Below are 19531 nucleotides of genomic sequence, written 5' to 3' on the forward strand. Positions count from 1 at the left end.
TAAGGAGGTTCAACAATGGAGAGGCATAACATTATAGTTTCACTATGAGACATTTATTACCTTTGTCTCTATATTTCTTATACATAAACCCATATAGCAGCCATTGTTTTACACACAATAATAGCTGCTGTCTCTTCCATCGAGGGGAGAGACAGGCATTCCAGTGATTTGGTGAAAGGCATCTGTTGACATGACAAATCTGGTCCACTACTCTGTTACCACAAATCAGCTGTCGAAAACAGCACCCTATTAAAAGTCTATTTTAGACTGCTCAGCAAAAACTGACCCAATTTTTAGTTTTGTTTGTTCCAGTTTGTTGCAGATGGCCTAAAACAGCTGCTGTGTCATATTTGTCAGTCTTTCGTTTACAGTTTATTTATTTCAGGAAGTCTGGATTACCAACCGAGCAAACCATCCAACTGCCCCGGAGTCCCAGGACTCCAGGGGCCCAGGGAAGCTCCAAGTTTAGCATGTCAACTGGTTTTTAGTGGTTAAAATAAAAATTTGCTTGTGAATATGCAACACTGAAGCACAACTGCCATAAGGGCTAATCTCCATCTCAGTATTTTCTTTCTACCATGTGACCATTTCTGCTGTTATATCATCTTGTCGTTTTGCGATGACCATAAATAATGAATAGGCCTCAAATTTCCTTTTTTCTGAGCTTCTTATAATGTTGGATCACAGTTCAGTGCAAAAAAAAAAAGTTAATTTGAACATCTGCTCCATGACAACTGAGCAAATTCCAACTATTGATGAAGATAAGGACACGACTGAAAGCTCCAGAGCTGTTACTAAATGGACCTCGGGTGAGATTGTTTAGTCAGCTGCTGTTTCCAGGCTTAAGACTCCAATAAAATGTTTCTTTAAGTTAAAATACAAATCATAAGCATCAAAATACACTTAAAGTTAGTAAAAGTAAATGTATGTATGCAGAATCGCCCATCTCAGAATAATGTAGAGATTGTAGTCTAATTATTGATGTATTAATGTGTACATCACTTAAAATGTTGCAGTTGATAAAGGTGGGCCAATTCTAACAACTTTATACACTGCTGGGTAACTTGTGAATTTCCCACTTGGTTCAAAGTGAAGTCTTAACCTCTAATAACATGTCATAATTTCATTTGTTGATTGTATTTAATAGCCTTTTGTTAAACCGAATCTGTACTAAAGTAGTCAAAAGTACTAAGGTTGTCAAAATATGTGTCATGAAATGCTCAAGGAAAGTACAACTGTAGTTAAATGGGCTACTTGAGTAAATGTAACAGGCTTAATTTGTTTAACTTACACCAAAAACAGTTTGATATTGCTGGGATTTTTGTCGAATTCGGCTTCCGTCATCTCGCAGCTCTGCGGAGAAGCACATACTCGAGGATCCAGGATCAGCAGAGGAAACAAAAAGTGGTGCGTCTGCTGTCAAAACACCAGTTGCAGCGGCGCATGCGCACGATCGAGCCACTGCAGCAACAGACAATGACGTCACCCATTCAAAATACAGACAAGCCTAGGCATACACCGAGCGACCGACCCGACCGCCGGACAGGCAATGCACGGTGCGCTTACCCGACCGAGAGAACCGGTGGCCCGGACAAACTGACCACCCGGGGAACGGTTGAAGAGCATCCGCCACACCTCTACACCAAACCGTGATTATTGTTGTTATTTATTTTATTTCGTTATATATATTTTTTAAGCCGTTCCCTTTTCCTCCAATAAGCATCAAGGCACCAAGCTACCTGTCAAAGCAATCTGTTATAGAGGTTATCGCTGCAGAATTGCAGAGACAACGATGACTCTCGGGGATGATCTGACAACAGCCGCGGCGAAGGGGAACACGGCAGCTGTGGAGTTTCTTCTGCAGGAAGGAGCTGAAGTTAACGGGGTGAACTGTTTCGGACGAACCGCTCTGCAGGTCAGTGTCAGCAGATGCGCTCCAGCGGCGGATGAAAGTCCTTTCTACTGTTTCATGAGCAGAGTTTATATCATAAACCTCCTCTAATGACAACCAGAGCTGTCCATATGGGAGGGAGTTTTTACAGCGCGCAGTTTTAAGATTAAAAAAAAAAAAAGCGACTGAAAAAGCGACGCATCTGAAAATGACGCACAGTCCCGTGAGTCTCTGTGTATCAAACTTCGGCTTATTGTTTTCGAGTGAAAAAAAAACCCAATCCAGCTTTCATTTCGAGTTAATGTAGCCTATTAGAATTTCTCATCAGGCTAAGGCTAAATGAAACAAACCCGCTCATATTTATGGAGCCTTTAGATTCCTGAACGAGTTTCATGTTATATGTAGTGACTTTGGATCAGTCCTTTTCGCACTGCTTTGTTTTTAATCAGGCCACAAACGATATATTTAAATATAGTGTAACTACAGGTGAGGACCAGCCTATAAGAAATATTCTTACCACAATAATGCTTCCAGTTCCTCATAAGTGACTTCTCAATTCACACAAAAAATATCACATACATCTGAGACATATCCTGTTCTTTCTCTCCATTACAGCAACAACTAAGCAGCATTAACATCAGAACAGTTTCTCATATATATATATATATATATATATATATATATATATATATATATATATATATAAAGAATTTATTTTTACATCTTCAGTAAAGTTTTGAAAAAGGCTGACACATTTCAAAAAGCTGACGGGCTACATTTGAACTTTCCTGTAGTGATCTGTGCTGTACTGTGAGGAAAAACATAACTCTCCTTTCCTTTCAAGTCAGTTGAATAAAATATAATTTCTGATTCAGATTAAAGAAAACGAAACTGAAGTTGTAATGAGTGTTAACAAGCCTGCTGCGCAAGTAATACTGGACGTGTCAGTATGTGATGTTGGACTTTACTTTCGCATGGCATGGCTTAGGTGCGTTCAGTGAGGGATAGTGTTTCAGTACTGTGGATTGTTATTTTCATATTTCCACTCAGCAACGGTAGTTCAAATGCAGTAAATTGTAGTTCACATGGGGCAATATCTGAACTTGGTTCTGTGATTCATTAAGTCGCTTTACAGGTCGTTTTTAATCCGAAGCTTCAGTTTATAAATTCTGAATGACGAGGTACTTAAATATGATTTACTACATGTATTAACAAATCCGCAAACACACAGTCATAATAATTATGTGGGAGAAAACTGAGTAAAAATAATTATTGGGTCAGTGCGCTCTGGTGTTTAATGCTCTCCTGGGGGTATTTACAAAGTTTTCATGCATCATTTTTGTTTTTATAGAATAATCAAATTAATTCGATTTGGATCTCTAACTCACGGTTATATATTTTTATGAAGGTGATGATGATGGGGAGTACGCCTGTGGCTAAGGTGTTACTGACGCACGGAGCTAATCCCAACGTGGTGGACTGCAGCACCGGGGACACCCCGCTGCACGACGCGGCCAGGACCGGTTATCTGGACACTGTGCGGCTGTTGGTGGAATACGGGGCTGACCCACAGGCCAGGGACAATAAAGACTGTCGGCCTATTGATTTGGCCGCAAAATACGGCCGTGAAGATGTGGTAGCTTTCCTGGAGTCTCTGTAAAAATATATCTGTGATGCTGTGATTTTTTGTTGTTTTGGATCGGGGCGCAGGGTTCTGAGAACCGGGGCCTGAGGAGGCCCTGCAGCCTAAATCACGCAGAGACTGCTCTGCTGTAAATGCATTTTTATTTATTTGTCTGTTTTTAGCTGAATAGATATCTTTATTTTTATTTTAAACGAAATCAGGGTGATCCATAGGCACAGGGTCGCTTATAGGACAAATAACACGAGATATAAGTACAGTATTGTTATAACGATTCGGGCAATTCAGTACCGAAGCTCAGAGCGACATTAACACAATACTTCTGTCTTAACTTCCGTTTTATCGCAGAAATACTCCGACAAACATATAAGCAATCCAGTCTAGTCTACAGTGTACAGTTTTACTGTCGTATTTTTACAGTATTGTAATTTTAAAGTAGGATTATGGTTCGTGTTTTGTCATAAACCTAATGAGATTATTACATTTTGAATAGCTTTCCATGTAAAATATTTAACCAAATAGCCTAACACAGAAGCCATTGGAAATGTTTTTGCACATTTGAACATTACTATCTTTAACTGATGCACTGTTCTGTAAGCATTATCTCTGTGCTGCACAGACATGGAGTCCCACTTCCTGTTTGTAGTGATATCCTCATCTCGGTTATTATATGCACTTTATAATAAAATGTCACTTCTTAAGATTAAGTTGAAGTGTATGAAGGAAGGAAGTAGGTTATAAGCAAAAAATAATCTCGTTATGCTTCACAAAATGTCTGCAGACTGATTTGCTGTTAGGTACCGGAGAATTAAAAAAGAAAAACAGAATCAAGCGATGATTATTTGACTGTGTATTTCTGTTCAGTTGGGAGGTTTAACCACATTTGAAGAAGCAACAGTGTCAGCAATGTGTGACTCCAGGGCGAACATTTTAACTTTTGTTAGTTAGTTGTTGCTATACAGGTTTTTAGGGATGTTTACGGAGACAGATCGTTACAGGGATAAATGCTTCCTATTAAATTGCACGGTAAATATTAGCTAAAAGCTCATTACTGATGCAGTAGCCTCAGGTGACTTCACTGTTTAATATGCCAGTCACATCAAGGCAGATGCAATCATTCATTCATTTTTGTTATTTATTTATTTACTCTCAGTTAATTTTTTGAGGCGATTTTTAATTCATACAGGACTAGAACATGCCTCTGTAACGGATAAGATATATTTGACAGAGGTTTGCTGGAATTACAGGATTTTTGTGCAACATAACTAAGTATAAAAAGTACTTTTCTACATAAAGGAAGACAGGTATATTTGCACATGGGCTGAGTTACAATCTTAATAATGTGCAATGCATGGTCTTACAGTGGTAAGAATATGGCAGAGGAAAAATTCTTAAACATAATACGAGTCATGAAATAAGTGACAGAATTGATCTACCTTTTACTCGAGTAAAACATTGGTTCAGTTTAGTTAGAACCTGTCGCTGTCTTTATGGTTTTATGCACCCGACGTGAGAGATCTGACAAGACACAGAAAACCCCCTCAGAGCCATGAAAGGCATAACACCGCGGTTTCCTCTCTTTTCAAGTGCACTTAAACGTCCCGCACGGCTCCCGTAGACAGCTGCTTTACAGGCCTGATATAGTAACGTAACCACGGCAACCCGTTTATGTAACAACGTTAAAAAAAAAAAAAAAAAACAGTCAAAGTCAGTCCATCACATGTCAAACAAGAGGCTGTTTTTAGATTGTAATTATATAATGAGACCAATGGCAACATTTATTTCCAGCAAACATTAATGCTTCAGGAGCAGAAGTTCAAATCTGAAATGGCAATTCTGGAGGATATAAATACACCATCACTTTCTCCGTCACATTTATTTTCTCTTGAGTCTTCTCTTTAACTCTTATTATTCTAATCATTATTCTTTATAACACACTTGCCATTTTTACACAGGAGAGTAGAGAGTTTACCACACAGCACATACTGGATGAGCATGTGACAAATTAAACTGCAAATGGTGAGATACATTTCATCAGTCCAAACTGCTGTGAAATTGTAAAATGTTTACTGACAACTCCAAAACATGACCTCAGCTCACTGAATAGTCAAAGTCTCTGGAAGTCTCTATCGAGTCCATTTATCCTGCATAATATAGTTTGTTCATTATGCTAATACAAGGCAGCAAAGAGGAAATACAAGGAGAGCAAATATTTTTAGACACTGTGCCAGTGTGATGAGGTTCAGTTGCAGGAAATGCAGATATGTCACATGACATGAGTGGTACCAGAAGGCCTCGCACTCCTACAAAAATGCTAACGTCATTAGATAATGCTGAATCTTACAGTATGAAGATACAATATATCAAACATTTTAGGTGTGCAAAAATGCCTCACCTGTGTCGGTATATGTATCTCAAAAGTACTAAAAAATACTACTGATTAACTGGTTTAATGATAGCTGGAAAAGTTAGCCTATACTGTGCAGATGCTAGCTGATATATAAATGAAATGTTGTTAAGTTTGGATTCATGAAGCACATAAAACAGTTATATAGAATAAATAAAAATGAAAGTATTCCACAAAATATAAAAATGTGCCCAACAGGCAAAGAGAGAGACATTCCCAAAACGAAGAGTTTTATCCTAACTACACTTTGCTGGAGTATATGCAGGCATTAAAAAGTTTTTACTTGAGTACCAAAGACGTTCAAGACATCAGACTCAACCTCTAAAAGTATATTAGTTAAGACTAAGGCAGCAGCAAAGTATTCATGTGCTAAAGTTGCAATGTTTTTTTATTATGTCCTGCATAAACATATAAAGACACCAATGATTTACTAGCAACAAATATAAAAACTTGAAATGTTTAACTAGTTTAACTAAGACAAAAAAATGTCTAGTATAACTGCAAGAAGACCTTAAAGCTTTTGTGGATTTTTTGAAATGTTTTGTACCTTATCAAGTGATTGGAATGAAGTGTTCAGTAGAAAAAGGGTGACGTGTTCATGAATGTGGAGAGGCCAGAGAGGGGGATTTTATGTGTGTGTTTTGAGTTGAGAAAAAAAACACTGAAACTCCAGCTGAAGACACAGCGCATGCATTATTTATGTGAGGCACTTTCTTATGATTCACTGATGACAAATCCACAGGCAGGGTTGAGTCTGTTGTCCGTGTCGGAGTCGGTGCGGGTGGTGTCTGGAATCCATATCCTTTTCTACTTTATTGTTTTCTACACCCTTAGTGTTTTGGTAACATTACTGAAGATTGTGCCATTGACTGCAACAGAAGGAACAAAACAGCATTTTTTTCCCCCATGTAGTAGATATATATACTGCCCCATGAAGATATATACAGCGACAATAACTAGGTTTGGATCATGCGTGAGTTGTCTGGGGTTTGATTCAGGGTACAAAAGATTTTATCCTTTGAAGGTTGGAGAGAAAAATCAAAAGATATAAAATTAAAAGATATAATGATTAACACTCCGTTTTGAAGTTAAATCAAAACTACTTTGCCCGTCATCATTACCAAAATACAACAAATAGAATATTAGGGAGTTTTAATGCCCCACTTTATCCAAAGTGTTTCCGATACACAAAGACAAGTTCTCAATAGAAATTGAAGTACTTACCTTACTGCAACCTCAGAGTACAATAAACATGTTTCAAAACTATTGTTGCAAACGGATGCAAAGGCACATTCAATATAAAAACAGTCATCACATTCGTCATGTGGTATCTTACCTTTCAGCATTTTTCAAATGTGCAATGAATATATGTTTATTATCCTGCGTGTAATAAATGTATGACCTGATATACTCGAGAAGAAACATAATGACAGTGTCTGAGTGTACCTCACTGCTGGAGGTAACGGTCATCTCTCACTCCTTGCGCGTACACTTCATTGTAATAATCACCTTAATAAATGGTTACTGTTTTGAAAGTGGTCATGCTCCAGATGCTTTTATTACTCTTGTGAAATAAAGTTTAGGAGGTGGCACAGTGAAACGGAAGACATTAGAACTGATTGATGTCATCTCAAGATAGGCAGCTAGAAGGTAAACAGACCCTCTTTCACAACTTCTCCATAGACTTGCTGAGTGGAAATGATTCATCATAAAGTTGACAACTTACTTTCAAGGTCTTCATTGTCTGAGCCCAGTCCATCTGACTAATCTGGGGTATTGCAGTGAGCAGGATACTGCTGGCTTTGTTGGCGTTCTCCTTCATCGTCTTCAGTACATTGTCAACACAGACCTGGGACAAGGGAAGAAAAACAGCTGTTCTGTGATAGGAATCATCTTAACAGCAATGCAAATTTCACTTCCTTATGTCACAGTCATTTCGTATTTCCCAATAATGTATCTCGACACATATCCTTCTTTCTTGTGCTAAGGTGAATATTTGCACTGTGAATAACATTTCACATAGAATAAATCAATCTCACTGGACATTTCTGACTGCAATGCATAATGGGAAGACAATCATCCATCTTCTACATACAGTATTCCTCTTGATAAAGTTAGTGATATTCTGTATTGTGTACTTCTTGTTGTCAACTAATTCTAACAAAAACCAAAACCAACAATGGGTTGATTACAGGTACATGTAGTGCCACAATTCAGGTCTGCAGCACACAAGTATAAGTTACGTATTTGACTACACAAAGAGCCAAATATATAACTTATATATTTGAGCAAACTAATAATCACAAGTCTTTGTTATTAAATTCAATCTATTATTGATTTTGGTCTTTTCATGCGATTTGCTGATATTAAGAATGATGAATGAGAAGAGTTTACATGGGGATTACCAGAAAGGCTTAAAGTGTCTTTATGGGAATATTTACATGGCACAGCTATAATACCACTTTGGGAATACTTAAAATCTCCAATGTCAACTTTAGACAATGTTCCAAATGTGAAAATTAGAGCGTTGTACTGTTAAAAGTTCATCAGAACTGTTTTTTAATTACAATTATTCAGTGAGATAAGAGAATTATATAAAATGATGACAAATCATATCATTTAAAACTCCATTCAAAGTTGATTAATGATACAACTAAATTATCAGTCCACCTTGAATTTCTGTTCAAGAGAGAACAGAGAAATACTGTATTGCACATACAACTTGTCAAGTAAGTTACACCTCATACCTCAACACCAAGGTGAGCAGGTGAAAGTGAAAGTTAGTTTTATCTCGAGTTTATTCAAATAAACTGTCACAACAGGACCCGTGAGAGAGCCACAGAAACGGTCATCAAACCTAAAATCTAAGTGCAAATGTGACGAGCGGATTATTGTTTTTCTAGCAGCCAGCTGTGCCCTGTTCACCAGTGACTCACTATGCCGTCTTAATGAGGCGCTGAGTCTTAAGCCATTTCAGCTGCCATGTCTAGGGCACTGGCAACAATCACATTATTCACATGACTTACACCACAACAAAATCAAAATATGCATGCTTAATAATCTGCTGTAGTCACATGCAGAAACTGAAGCCTCTGATCACAAAGATTTATGTATATCAGCAAGGAATTATGTGATAATATCTAATAGATAATTCTTATATAATTTCTCAGCCACACAGTGTACAGTACAGTAAGTTAAAATACTACTTCCATCCTGTGCTCATGTTTACCTCCTGTAACCTTCATTAACCCTTCCCTTGAGTGCTTTGTTTTCATGTCACACTCAGTGTGGGTGGGTTCATGTTTTTGTGGTGTTTGCTGGGATGAAGACAGTGAAGCTGATGACTCAGTGTGAGTCAACCTCCTCTGGCAGGGCTTCCACCGGAGGCTGGCAGGCAAGCTGCCTGGGGTGGGGTGGGGAGGGGGTGTTTAAGGAGGGGGAGGCCAGGAGGTAGTATGAGGCTCGGAGTAAGCGGAGCGGGGGGGGCGGAAGGATGTGGCGAACGTTCTGCAACAGGAGGGGGAAGAGGTCAGCTGCAGGAACTCGGAAGTGGAGTTGTGAGTTGGGCTGGATCGGTGACAAATAAGCCAAAACTCGCCCACACGCAGTATATCAACAGCATTATCTAGAGTGTCTGACAGAGAGTAGGTCACTCAGAAGCCATACGAAACCACAGATACTTCAGTCCGCTTATAGAGCAAAAACCTCAGTGGAAAACCTATCGTACTAATAAACGTGAACAATATCTGGTGTAGAAACATTCTTTTTTAGTTTTAGTAATGTGTAACTTTAAACAATGCAGAAAGTTCAACATGGCATTTCAAGTAATTGAAACCCTTATGAATGGGCTTTTGTTCCCATTTATAATTTAACACTCTTCTGCCAATCACCTGCAAGAGGAACCCAGAACTTCAAACAGGACTGCCTTGAAAGTGACAGGGCTATTTTACCAAAAAAGTTTATTTTTGTTATTCTGAACAAAAAATATGTTTGTTATTAATGTTGATTGTTAAATATTATGGAAATATATGCATATCACCACAAAACATAACACTACATATTCTAACTTTTTTTTAGAGAAAAATAAAAGCTGTTTTTACCAACATGTACTAGAATAAGAGATTTAAAGTGATCAAAAACCAGCATGTTCTGTGGAAAAAAAAAGTGACAAGGACTTCATGTCCTCAAACTTCATTGTGTTTCCTGCTACAAGAAGGCACTGATCACTGTGGTTTACAGTAAACAAGGTCCTTTGGTGACACAGTTCAGAAAATCTTCCGGTCAAAGAAAGAGAATAAAAACAAGCTAGTGATTACTGTATGCATCAGGGCACCAAAGTCCCTCTACATAGGTGAAATAAACAATTAAATAAAGAAAATATCTATATTCAAAAACAATGATAAATCATCAGATTGATTATTTTTGTTTGTTTGTTTTCAGAAAAATGAAAATGAAAATAATAAGTCCTAATACAGCAGCCAGAGAAGATGTCTAACTTTTGTTTTGTTCATGCTACACGTCTTTGTAGATATGACCATTTGGCTGGCATCATTTTTATCCGTGAGACTTTGATGTGCTGTGTTGCAATCATATCAGAGCTTCTACTAGCTCAGAGCTAACGTGGGAGGACAGCATTTAACAGCGCGGTAATTGTTTCATTGCACAGCTTGGCACAAGTGGTCCACACCTGTGCATTTTAATGACGCAGGACAATTTTATCTGAAAGGATCATTTTGTAGAGCCAGGTTAGGTGTCATGGGCCCTTGGGGGTTCCCAGATCCCATGTTGGGAATTATTGGTATGAAGTGACCTGGCCAAGGATGTGCAGACAGTTTAGAAAATCAACTGTGTGTTTAGAGAGAACGGGGTAAATAAATCCCTCAGAGAACTGGTCAACAGTAAAGTTTGGTATGTGTTTGGTATTTGGTATGTGTGGTATCATCCCTGAGAGTAGTGATGAGAAGTCACCAATACTTTGAAAAAAAAAAAAGATGTGGGCAGTGATTCAGACGTCTGGAGCCAGGTTACAGTACTGCATCTGGATCTGGAATGTTTTGTGATCACTTAGTAAAACTAAAGTACAAAACCAGATGACCTGTTATGATGACATACACAGCCAATAACATATACAGTCATGGTGTAAACTTAACATTAAAAATGACTGAACTAAAACTGTGACGCAATTTAAAATTTGACAGCGATTGTCACACAATAAAACAAACAAAAGTCAGGGAGGATGTGATGTCACCTAAAGTGTATCAGTCATGGCCCACACTGAACTCACACAAGACACAGCACGGACAATAGAGACACTACAGTAAAAAAAAAAAAAATCTGTTGTTAGGACCTCCAGCCTGCCACTCACCGCCTCCTCGTGTTCCTTCCAACAGTCGTAGTCTGTTGCCATGGCGATGCTGGCATAGCACAGGCCGGCCTCCTTGGCGAGGACCACCTCTGGCACAGTGGTCATATTGATGACATCAGCACCCCACTGACGAAACATGAGGCTCTCAGCCCGCGAGGAAAACCGGGGTCCTTCGAATGGTCAGCATAGTCCCTCGCACATGACACTTGATGCCCAGACTCCGCGCCACCTCCACCAAAACCTGCACCAGGACAGAAGTTAGTAACTGCCTCCATTAAGCTAATGAAAGAAGAGAAAGAGACTCTAGACTGTGGTGTTGAAGAAATAACTGCCTTCTATGTTACGTGGTATCTGCTTGTCTGTATGCCATTTCAATCTGCTGCAGATAAGCAGGAAAGTGCAAGTCAACTGCAATCTCAGTGTTGGTACTTTATTTCATTTAATTCTTAAAATAGCAATAATTTGCAACACAATAGTGGTAATTAAACTAATGAACCCTGTATAATAATATCCATAATGATGACTTATACACAAACAATCCAATGTGTTTTTTGCCACATAAATACTTCACCAAGTTTTATCATATACAATCTCTCACAAAATTAAAGATACATATTTTTACCACAAGATGTTTAATGTATGTATTAGGAACCTAACTACATTTGACATCCATGTTTGTAATTTATTTATTTATGTATTTATTTGTTTTGTTAATTGATGTTTAATAGTTCAGCTGTCAGCCATTTGACTCAGTTTCCAAAGGCTGTGTGAGCTGTGCTGCTTTTATTAACCTCCCCACTAAATCCAGCAGAAATTTTGGATAATTCAAAATTAGAAGTAAATAAAATCAATAAAATAGAAAATTAAATAAAACTTTAGATTTTTGAATAAATAAATGTACAAAAGCTGATAGAAGTGAAATCTATCAGATGGGATGTATGTAAAGATATTTGTGGACTCACCTCTCTGGTTCTGTTGCAGAAAGGCTCAGCCATGGGGATGTGAGACACACCTGGAGGACTGGTGGGCTGTCCATCATACAGCGTCTGAGCTCTCTTGGTAGTCCTGGTAAAAAGAAGCAAACAGGAAGTACTGACAGTTATTGTCATGGCAACCCAGGCATATTTCTGATGCTCTTGTTGGGTTCAGTTGTTGCAAATTAGCAAAATCCATATAAAGAAGTGATTTAGTTTGATATATGCAAAAATAAATGATAGACAATTCAACATCTTTTAGAACAACCAACTTTATTTGTTCCAGATAAACAACTTAAAAAATAAAAGTTGAACAAAAAAGCTACCTGAAAAGGAAGAACATAGATGTCAACATAACCAAAAAGGCTTAGGAAGGACTGAGTGGACAGAAAAATTCTAGATAAATAATGTGTCATAATTGTATTTTCTAAAAACAGTAAACTACATGTTTACCAGAGTTGATGAATTGTTAAATTGTTAACTTATCTAAAATGTCATGAATGGTTCTTTGACAGCTAAACAACAACTAAACTAAACACATTAACAAAGAAAAGCAGCATCCCAGTCTCCATCTTCATGACAATGACTTTCCTCCAGTTTCCAGCCCTGCTGAGTCAGTGGGGGTTCCACCAGGCACAGCGCCAGCCTACCTCCCCCAAGTTCTTTATGGAGGCAGGTCAGGAGTACACAAGAAACTGACTCACTTAGCCCAGTGACCTGAGAATACCAGGGTTTCTGTGATTGCCAGCAGCCGCTCAGCTCCTATTGTGAACTATGAATTCTATGAGGGTTCTGTTGTATTAACGTGTATAGATCATTATGTAGTGTTCCTCAGTGTTGCTGATTCATGGCACAGCTTTGATTTCCCTAGATTTCCCCAGCAAGTCACACCGTAATTATCTCAGACATCCAAAATATGCATCTCTCCGTCAACAGTAATCTTTTAAGTTGTTGCCCAACCCTATTTCTTACTCATAACCCTGGCACTGAAAGACAAAAGTGCTTAAATATTTTCAACAAGCTGCAGCTCCACCCTGCTTTAAAAAAAAAAAAATCAATAACAGTAGTGTGTGGTATGAACTATGAGCCAAAAACAATGCTTATTTATGCTTCAGGAGACAAGTTATCGTGGCCTGGCGTTTCATTGGCAATGTCATTTCAGAATCACTGTTGCACAGAATGGCTCCCACAGCCTATATCAAATATTTTAAATTATCTATAAACACTTACACATTTGATACACACTGCAGATCCTCCAACATCCATTTCCACCACACTTCTACTGTATCAGACCTCAAGGACAGTTTGTTATGTGGGAAATCACACACTGTTCAGATTTTATTACCAGTGAGTACAGTTTGTATAAAGGGTATTAGTCATGCACTAATGTTGGAATGATTCTGTGTTTCTGTTTTGTGAATATTTAGACAAAGGTGCCATGTGTACATTTATGAAAGAATAACATCAGTTCACTGTAATATTTAAGTAAAGCAAATAGAGACTTTTCTTTTTAAGCTAATAAAATAATACAGTATGAATCAGTACTTTACTGATGAGGTTTTATCTGCAATAAACCCAGTGCTACTTTAAACTATGTAAAGTTTTATTGTTATATTGTTTACTTTTCAATTACTGATGTGTTTTAAATATACATAGTGACATAAAAACAGAGCAACTAAATGTCAGTGCTGATCAGTATGAGGAAATTCAGCCCTTTTTTCATAGTACAAATCAAACTGAAAATGAAAACAGGAGAATCGAAATCAAGGGTCAAACTAGGAGGATTTGTAACCTCAGTGTAAAAAGCAGTTTTTGGCACAAACTGCTTGACTGTGACTGTGAAACTTAAAACTCGACAGATTCAGTAGCAGTAACCTACATATGTAAAAACAGAAAACAAGTAAGCAGAGATGATGGTAACAGTTGTGGTATCAATGAAGTGAAGCCTTGAAACAAGCTGTCACATGTTGTGGGACAAGTCTGAGCAGGTCCCGGCAAGCAACTTCCTCATTTCTGAAAAATAGATCTTGTCTGTGCTTGACACTGGTAGTTGGGCTATTCATCGGCTTCACCAACACAGGCAAGCAAAGCCACAGGCAACGTGATGAACTTGTGTACAAGTGTACAGGGTAAAAACACTGACACGACTGTGGAACAGCAGTTTACTACTCAATTCGATCTGAATACAGCCAGTTGTGTGCCAACTCATTGGTAACAAATAATCCATCCTATTTAAACAGCACCTCTCACTGCACATATTGAGTTATTGAATGGAATTTGCGCAATCAGCAATCAGTGAGAGAGAGCAACACTCCCACGGGGTCATGCTCCTTCTATGCTATACATAACATACGTATAAGCCCCTGAGGTCAGATACTGTTGAGAAAGTATATGCTTTCTCATGGTAAGATATTGTCAGGTTTACTATCAAGTGTTTTTAACTCTGAGGAAGAATTCATAGTCACTTACTGCAACCTGAGCCTCTGAGAGAGAATACCGGGTATGTGTTCATGTGCTGTGATCAGTAGAAAGCCGCAAATGAGAGTTTGAGAGGATGATTTCTGAAGGTTTTACTATGAACGAGGATATAGACAACAAAATAAATGTATTCAGAACATATCTAAATAACTTAGATAGAGGCGAACCAGGTAAATTTGTGGTCAACCCAACATTAACTTAAAACTCCACTGTCAGTCCTTTGTCCACTTGAGGGCAGCAAAAAATTTTGCTGCAAAAAATTTTGCTGCCCTCAAGTGCAAACATGATGATATGACTTATAATTTTTTTAAGTTGATATAGCGAACTTGTTGCTTATTTTTACACATCCATGAGTTAGGGAGCAACGTTATCATTCATTTGGGGTCGTATTTGTGGCCACCTGGTGAATGGAATAGTAAAGTTCAGACAGCTAAACAATGAGCTGAAATTCACTATAAAGCAGCTGCCACGTAGGTTCCTCACTAGGAACACTGTCACATTTTCATTTAATATATTGTTATAAAAATACTAATTACAGCCAGTTTAAGTCATTAGACCACAGGTTTGACAAATATATTAAAGAAATATAGTGAAATCTCTTACTACATACATTAAAATCTATTTATTTTCAAAGCATAATGATTAAAAAATATATTTATCAACATTACAGCCAGTAACAGATGATGGATCCTCAATGAAATGAGCTCAATGAAATGAATGAATGAAAACTGACAGCTCATATGTCAGAAAATGATCGAGTAAATAGAACAGACAGGAAGGAAGCCCGACTGTTTACAAAAATATCTCTGTAGCAAAGTTCACACTCCAGACGCTCTGTCACCATGTCAGTGTTAACTGCTTCCATAGAGGTGGAATGTCACAGTGACAAACTTTTTTAATTCTCACCAAGGCCGTAAGCAAACTGTGAACCTGAGAGCTCAACATAAATATCAAAACAGAGGTTAACTGTTTTTTCCACTGAACAGGAGAGTAACCAAATATTGGCTTTGTCAACTGTGTCAAACACAGTGACTCAGGTCCTTCCCCTAATCTTACTCAGCTATCTGGACGCTCTTGTCACACAGCAACATGATTCCTGTCAATGAGATTCGTGGGAGGAAACTTGAACTGTTGTACAGTAGACCTTGTGTACAATTGCTAAAGAGCCACAACCACTAACATTCGACAAAAGCTAAAACTATTTTAAAAAATAAGTCAGTAATACAGTTAACAGTAACAGCCTAATTTCACAGAGGTTCACTCATAAAAGTAAACAGTATAGCCACTTTATTCACATAAATAAACTTTGTACTCTGGAAACTTTCTGAGCAGAATGAATGTGAAAAATGTTAATCTGTTTCATTGACCAGTAACACAGAGGTTGTGCTGTGACAGACTATATTATGATGCTGTATTTTATTGTAATGTGAAAGCAGTTTCATGAGAGTCAGTCAGTTGAGTTACAGGTCAAATATACTTGAAATGAAGTGTGATTGAACAGTGTGAAAGTTCCCTTAAGTTCCCACAAGCTTCGTCCAGACTCTAACTGTTCCCTGGGATTGGCCATGCATGCACTGGTGAGGAAAAAGAGCAGTGTTCCAGCTGCTCACCAAATAATTTCCTGACATTGCTCGTGGCTCTCCGTTCAACAGTGCCCACATTCATTCTGGTGAATAGCACGGATCTCCTCTGTGTTGAAGCGGTGCAGAGCTCGAGAATGCAACTAAAATTAGGATCGAGTTCTCAAAATTCCTTTGAGATCATCACAGAGTTTCTGTTGCGTATCCTGTTCGATCTATGGTGAGTTTTCCTCTTGTGGCCACATCAAGGCAGAGTTGCCACAGACCCGTGGACCTCTAACATCTTAATATTAGCAACTGTGGTCACAAGAACATCATGCTGTACCAATATCAGTATCAGGAGTACCAATAATTTTGTCCAGGCCATTTTAGCGGATCTTTAGAATAAGCAAGAATTCAGTTCTTTTAACAGTTTCCTTCACTGCAAGTATACATGACAAAAGGGCCTTTAATTTCAACACCGTTACAATGAAATGTAAGGATACCAAAACCTTTAGCCTCTATTGCCCCTCTTAAAAGAACCTCCTTTCATGTTCTGCCAGGTAACTGTGACCAAAAAAGCTCACAGTATAAATACACATGTGAATGGATTTATCACATTTAGAAAACAAAGACATTTAACATATATATATGTGTAGTAAGAGAAAGGTTTAAAAGCTCTGAGAGCCTCAGTTTACCCTATTCTTTCCTGTGTCTCGTCCTATTCCTTTTCATTTTGGCCAACATATCTATCCTCATAAGAACATAAGAAAGTCCTTGGAGTAAACGGAAGAAAAAATATCTGATACAACTACAGCATGCTGATGTGGTCACATCCCACTCACCTGTCAATGAACTGATCTATGATGACGATGTCTCCGGGCTGAATCTCCTCCCTCAGGGAGCCACAGGCCGTGGTAACCAGCAGATGTGTACAGCCCTCTTCTCTCAGCGCCCAAATGTTGGCCTGGTAATTCACATTGGAAGGCATTATGGTGTGTTGCCTGCCATGCCTAAGGATAGAAAAAAGCAGCAGTTAAGATATACATTGACAATTGAAAATATGTGCTTGGATTTGACTTGAACTTCATTTTTAAATGGAAATATGGAAATATTGTGTGAAGAGATGCAGACAATGCATTTTGTTCAGTATATTTGACAACTGTATATTTTTTTCCACTAGATGGTGCTAAGAGGTAGCATGCTTTCACAATTCACAAATTAAATTAAAACACCTTTTCTTACCTTGCAAGGAGAACACATTCCACATTTTTGATTTTCCCCAGGATCAGGGCATCAGAGGGCTGTTCAAGGAGAACAGGATGATTAAATTATACAAAAGACAGTGCTGTAAGGAATTATTTTACTTGCAAAATAGGCCAGATGTCATTAGAACGTACTGCTCTTTTAAACAAGTAGTCTTAAAGAAACTTTGTTCTACAAATTTGCTAACCTTTCCATACGGTGTATCGACATATCGCTCAGTCCTTCCCTCCAAGATGTCTGGATCATCAAGGCCTGAACCACCAATTATTCCAATCTAGACAAAACAAAAAGTTTTAAGAGTGTACACTTCCATTTGTATACAAATTCTGAAAAATATACAAGAACAAATAAGTAAAACTTTTCACCACCACATCTACCAGAAAATTATTAAAAGCTACGGTTATAATTTCCCACATTTCAAGGTGATTCATGTCTTTTTCTCTCCTACCAACAGTTTAAAACCAAACAAAACTTCTTCAAATTCTCACATTTCAGAGGCTTGAAACAGCAAATGTTTGGCATTTTGATTTTAAAAGAAATGACTAAAGCTATTATTCAATTATCCTAATAGTTAGAATATTTGACTAATTGTTGCAGCTTTAAAATACTGTTATTTTATGCTCCTCCACTACACTTGCACACAGTTGCCAGTTTATTAGGAACGCCTAACAAAAAAAATAATGCAGTTTAATTCAACGATCTTGCAACAAATCCTTCCTTCATGAAGACTGTTTTCATAGAGGTGTTCATTGAACTGTGTGATCATCTTGGGAGGATGTAGTGTGTAATTGCTGTTAAACTGTACTATGGTCATACTGACAGGTATTTTTCTATATTGTTAAAGTCTGAGGTTATTCATCTCAATGATTATTCATCCTTATCTGTTTGTTTATTTGTCAGCAGGATTATTCAAAAAGTAGGAAACCTATTTGTACCAAACATGGTGGAGGGATGAGGCATAGGCCAGGGAAGAACCCATTAAACTTTGGTGCAGATCTAGTTAAACAGGCAGATCTGGGAATTTTTATCTTTCCATAACATTGCAAGATGGTCAGTTTCTCAGAAAATAATGTATTCAGCCATGTTTTTTTCTGTGTGGAGTACCATGTTCTCCACTGCAGGTTAGCTGGTGACTCTGAATAACCCATAGGTGTGAATGTGAGTGTGACTGGTTATATGTGAGCCCTGTCGTCTGAGTGTACAACTGAATGTATTTGGCTGCTGGTATAAAAACAAAACAGATTCTAAAATATGATTTAGAGTCATAAACTACTGAGCATGTGTTGAATTGTTAAAATGTGTACCACCTTAAACGAGTTAGCATAACATAAAGGCCAATCTGTCTGTAAAATCACTTCTTTTCAAATTTGCATACAAAGTTATGAGGGTGGTTTTGCAATTTTCCTTCAAGCAAGGACTTGTCACTTCACCAGTGTTTCACAAGCAGTGGGTCAAAGCAGCATTTTGAACACGTGTCACAGAAACTGTACCTGAGGTGGTTCATCCACCTTTAGCTGTTTTAACAGTACCACACTTGAGGTTAGCTTGCACGTGTTAGCTTGTGTGTTAGCGAGCGATACCAACATTAAAGCCTACAGAATCTTGAGTGAAGCTTAGCTAAAACGTCGCTAACATCAAAGAGCTTTTTCCCGCACTTGAGATTTGTCTCAGTTGTATAACTGGCAAGAAGTCACCTTAGCCATGCTTTGCAATGATTTCCCTCTGTCAGCGTGTTCAAACACACAATGTTGAGTGGGTAATGGTTGTAATGTCACATTACACTTTACCTTAATGGGCACAGAGGAAGCCATGACGACTGTTTGGTTGTCTGTAAGAGCGAGAAATTGAACAAGAACTGAGGAAGACGTTTCGTAGCCGGAACAACATCCGTTAGAACCTTCTCTTCCTGTTGGAGTTTTTTTGCTTTCAAAATAAGTGTCTAGTAAGAA

General features: G+C 38.1%; 2 protein-coding genes across 2 annotated transcripts; one reads left to right on the forward strand and one right to left on the reverse strand.

Annotated features, from left to right (window-relative positions):
- Nucleotides 1-1488: 1488 nt before the first annotated feature.
- cdkn2a/b (cyclin-dependent kinase inhibitor 2A/B (p15, inhibits CDK4)) lies at nt 1489-4364 on the forward strand. Its single transcript, XM_018695710.2, has 2 exons — nt 1489-1915; nt 3300-4364. Exons 1-2 carry the CDS (start codon nt 1793-1795, stop codon nt 3549-3551), a joined length of 375 nt encoding a protein of 124 aa, XP_018551226.1. The 5' UTR covers nt 1489-1792; the 3' UTR covers nt 3552-4364.
- Nucleotides 4365-5285: 921 nt separating this feature from the next.
- mtap (methylthioadenosine phosphorylase) lies at nt 5286-19502 on the reverse strand. The gene is given in 9 exon segments (XM_018695709.2): nt 5286-6809; nt 7667-7789; nt 11306-11479; nt 11481-11546; nt 12268-12370; nt 17162-17329; nt 17562-17620; nt 17770-17856; nt 19370-19502. Coding segments are annotated over 9 exon segments (843 nt in total). The 5' UTR covers nt 19394-19502; the 3' UTR covers nt 5286-6770.
- Between the last annotated feature and the right edge of the window lie 29 nt (nt 19503-19531).

The sequence above is a fragment of the Lates calcarifer genome, linkage group LG5, assembly GCF_001640805.2.
Source record: "Lates calcarifer isolate ASB-BC8 linkage group LG5, TLL_Latcal_v3, whole genome shotgun sequence".
Taxonomy (NCBI): Eukaryota; Metazoa; Chordata; class Actinopteri; family Centropomidae; genus Lates; species Lates calcarifer.

Excerpts from the sequence above, each read along its gene's own strand:
- cdkn2a/b (XM_018695710.2), top strand. The coding sequence starts at position 1,793 with ATGACTCTCGGGGATGATCTGACAACAGCCGCGGCGAAGGGGAACACG. Across the intron at positions 1,916-3,299 it reads TCGGACGAACCGCTCTGCAG|GTGATGATGATGGGGAGTAC; the intron begins GTCAGTGTCAGC and ends ATTTTTATGAAG.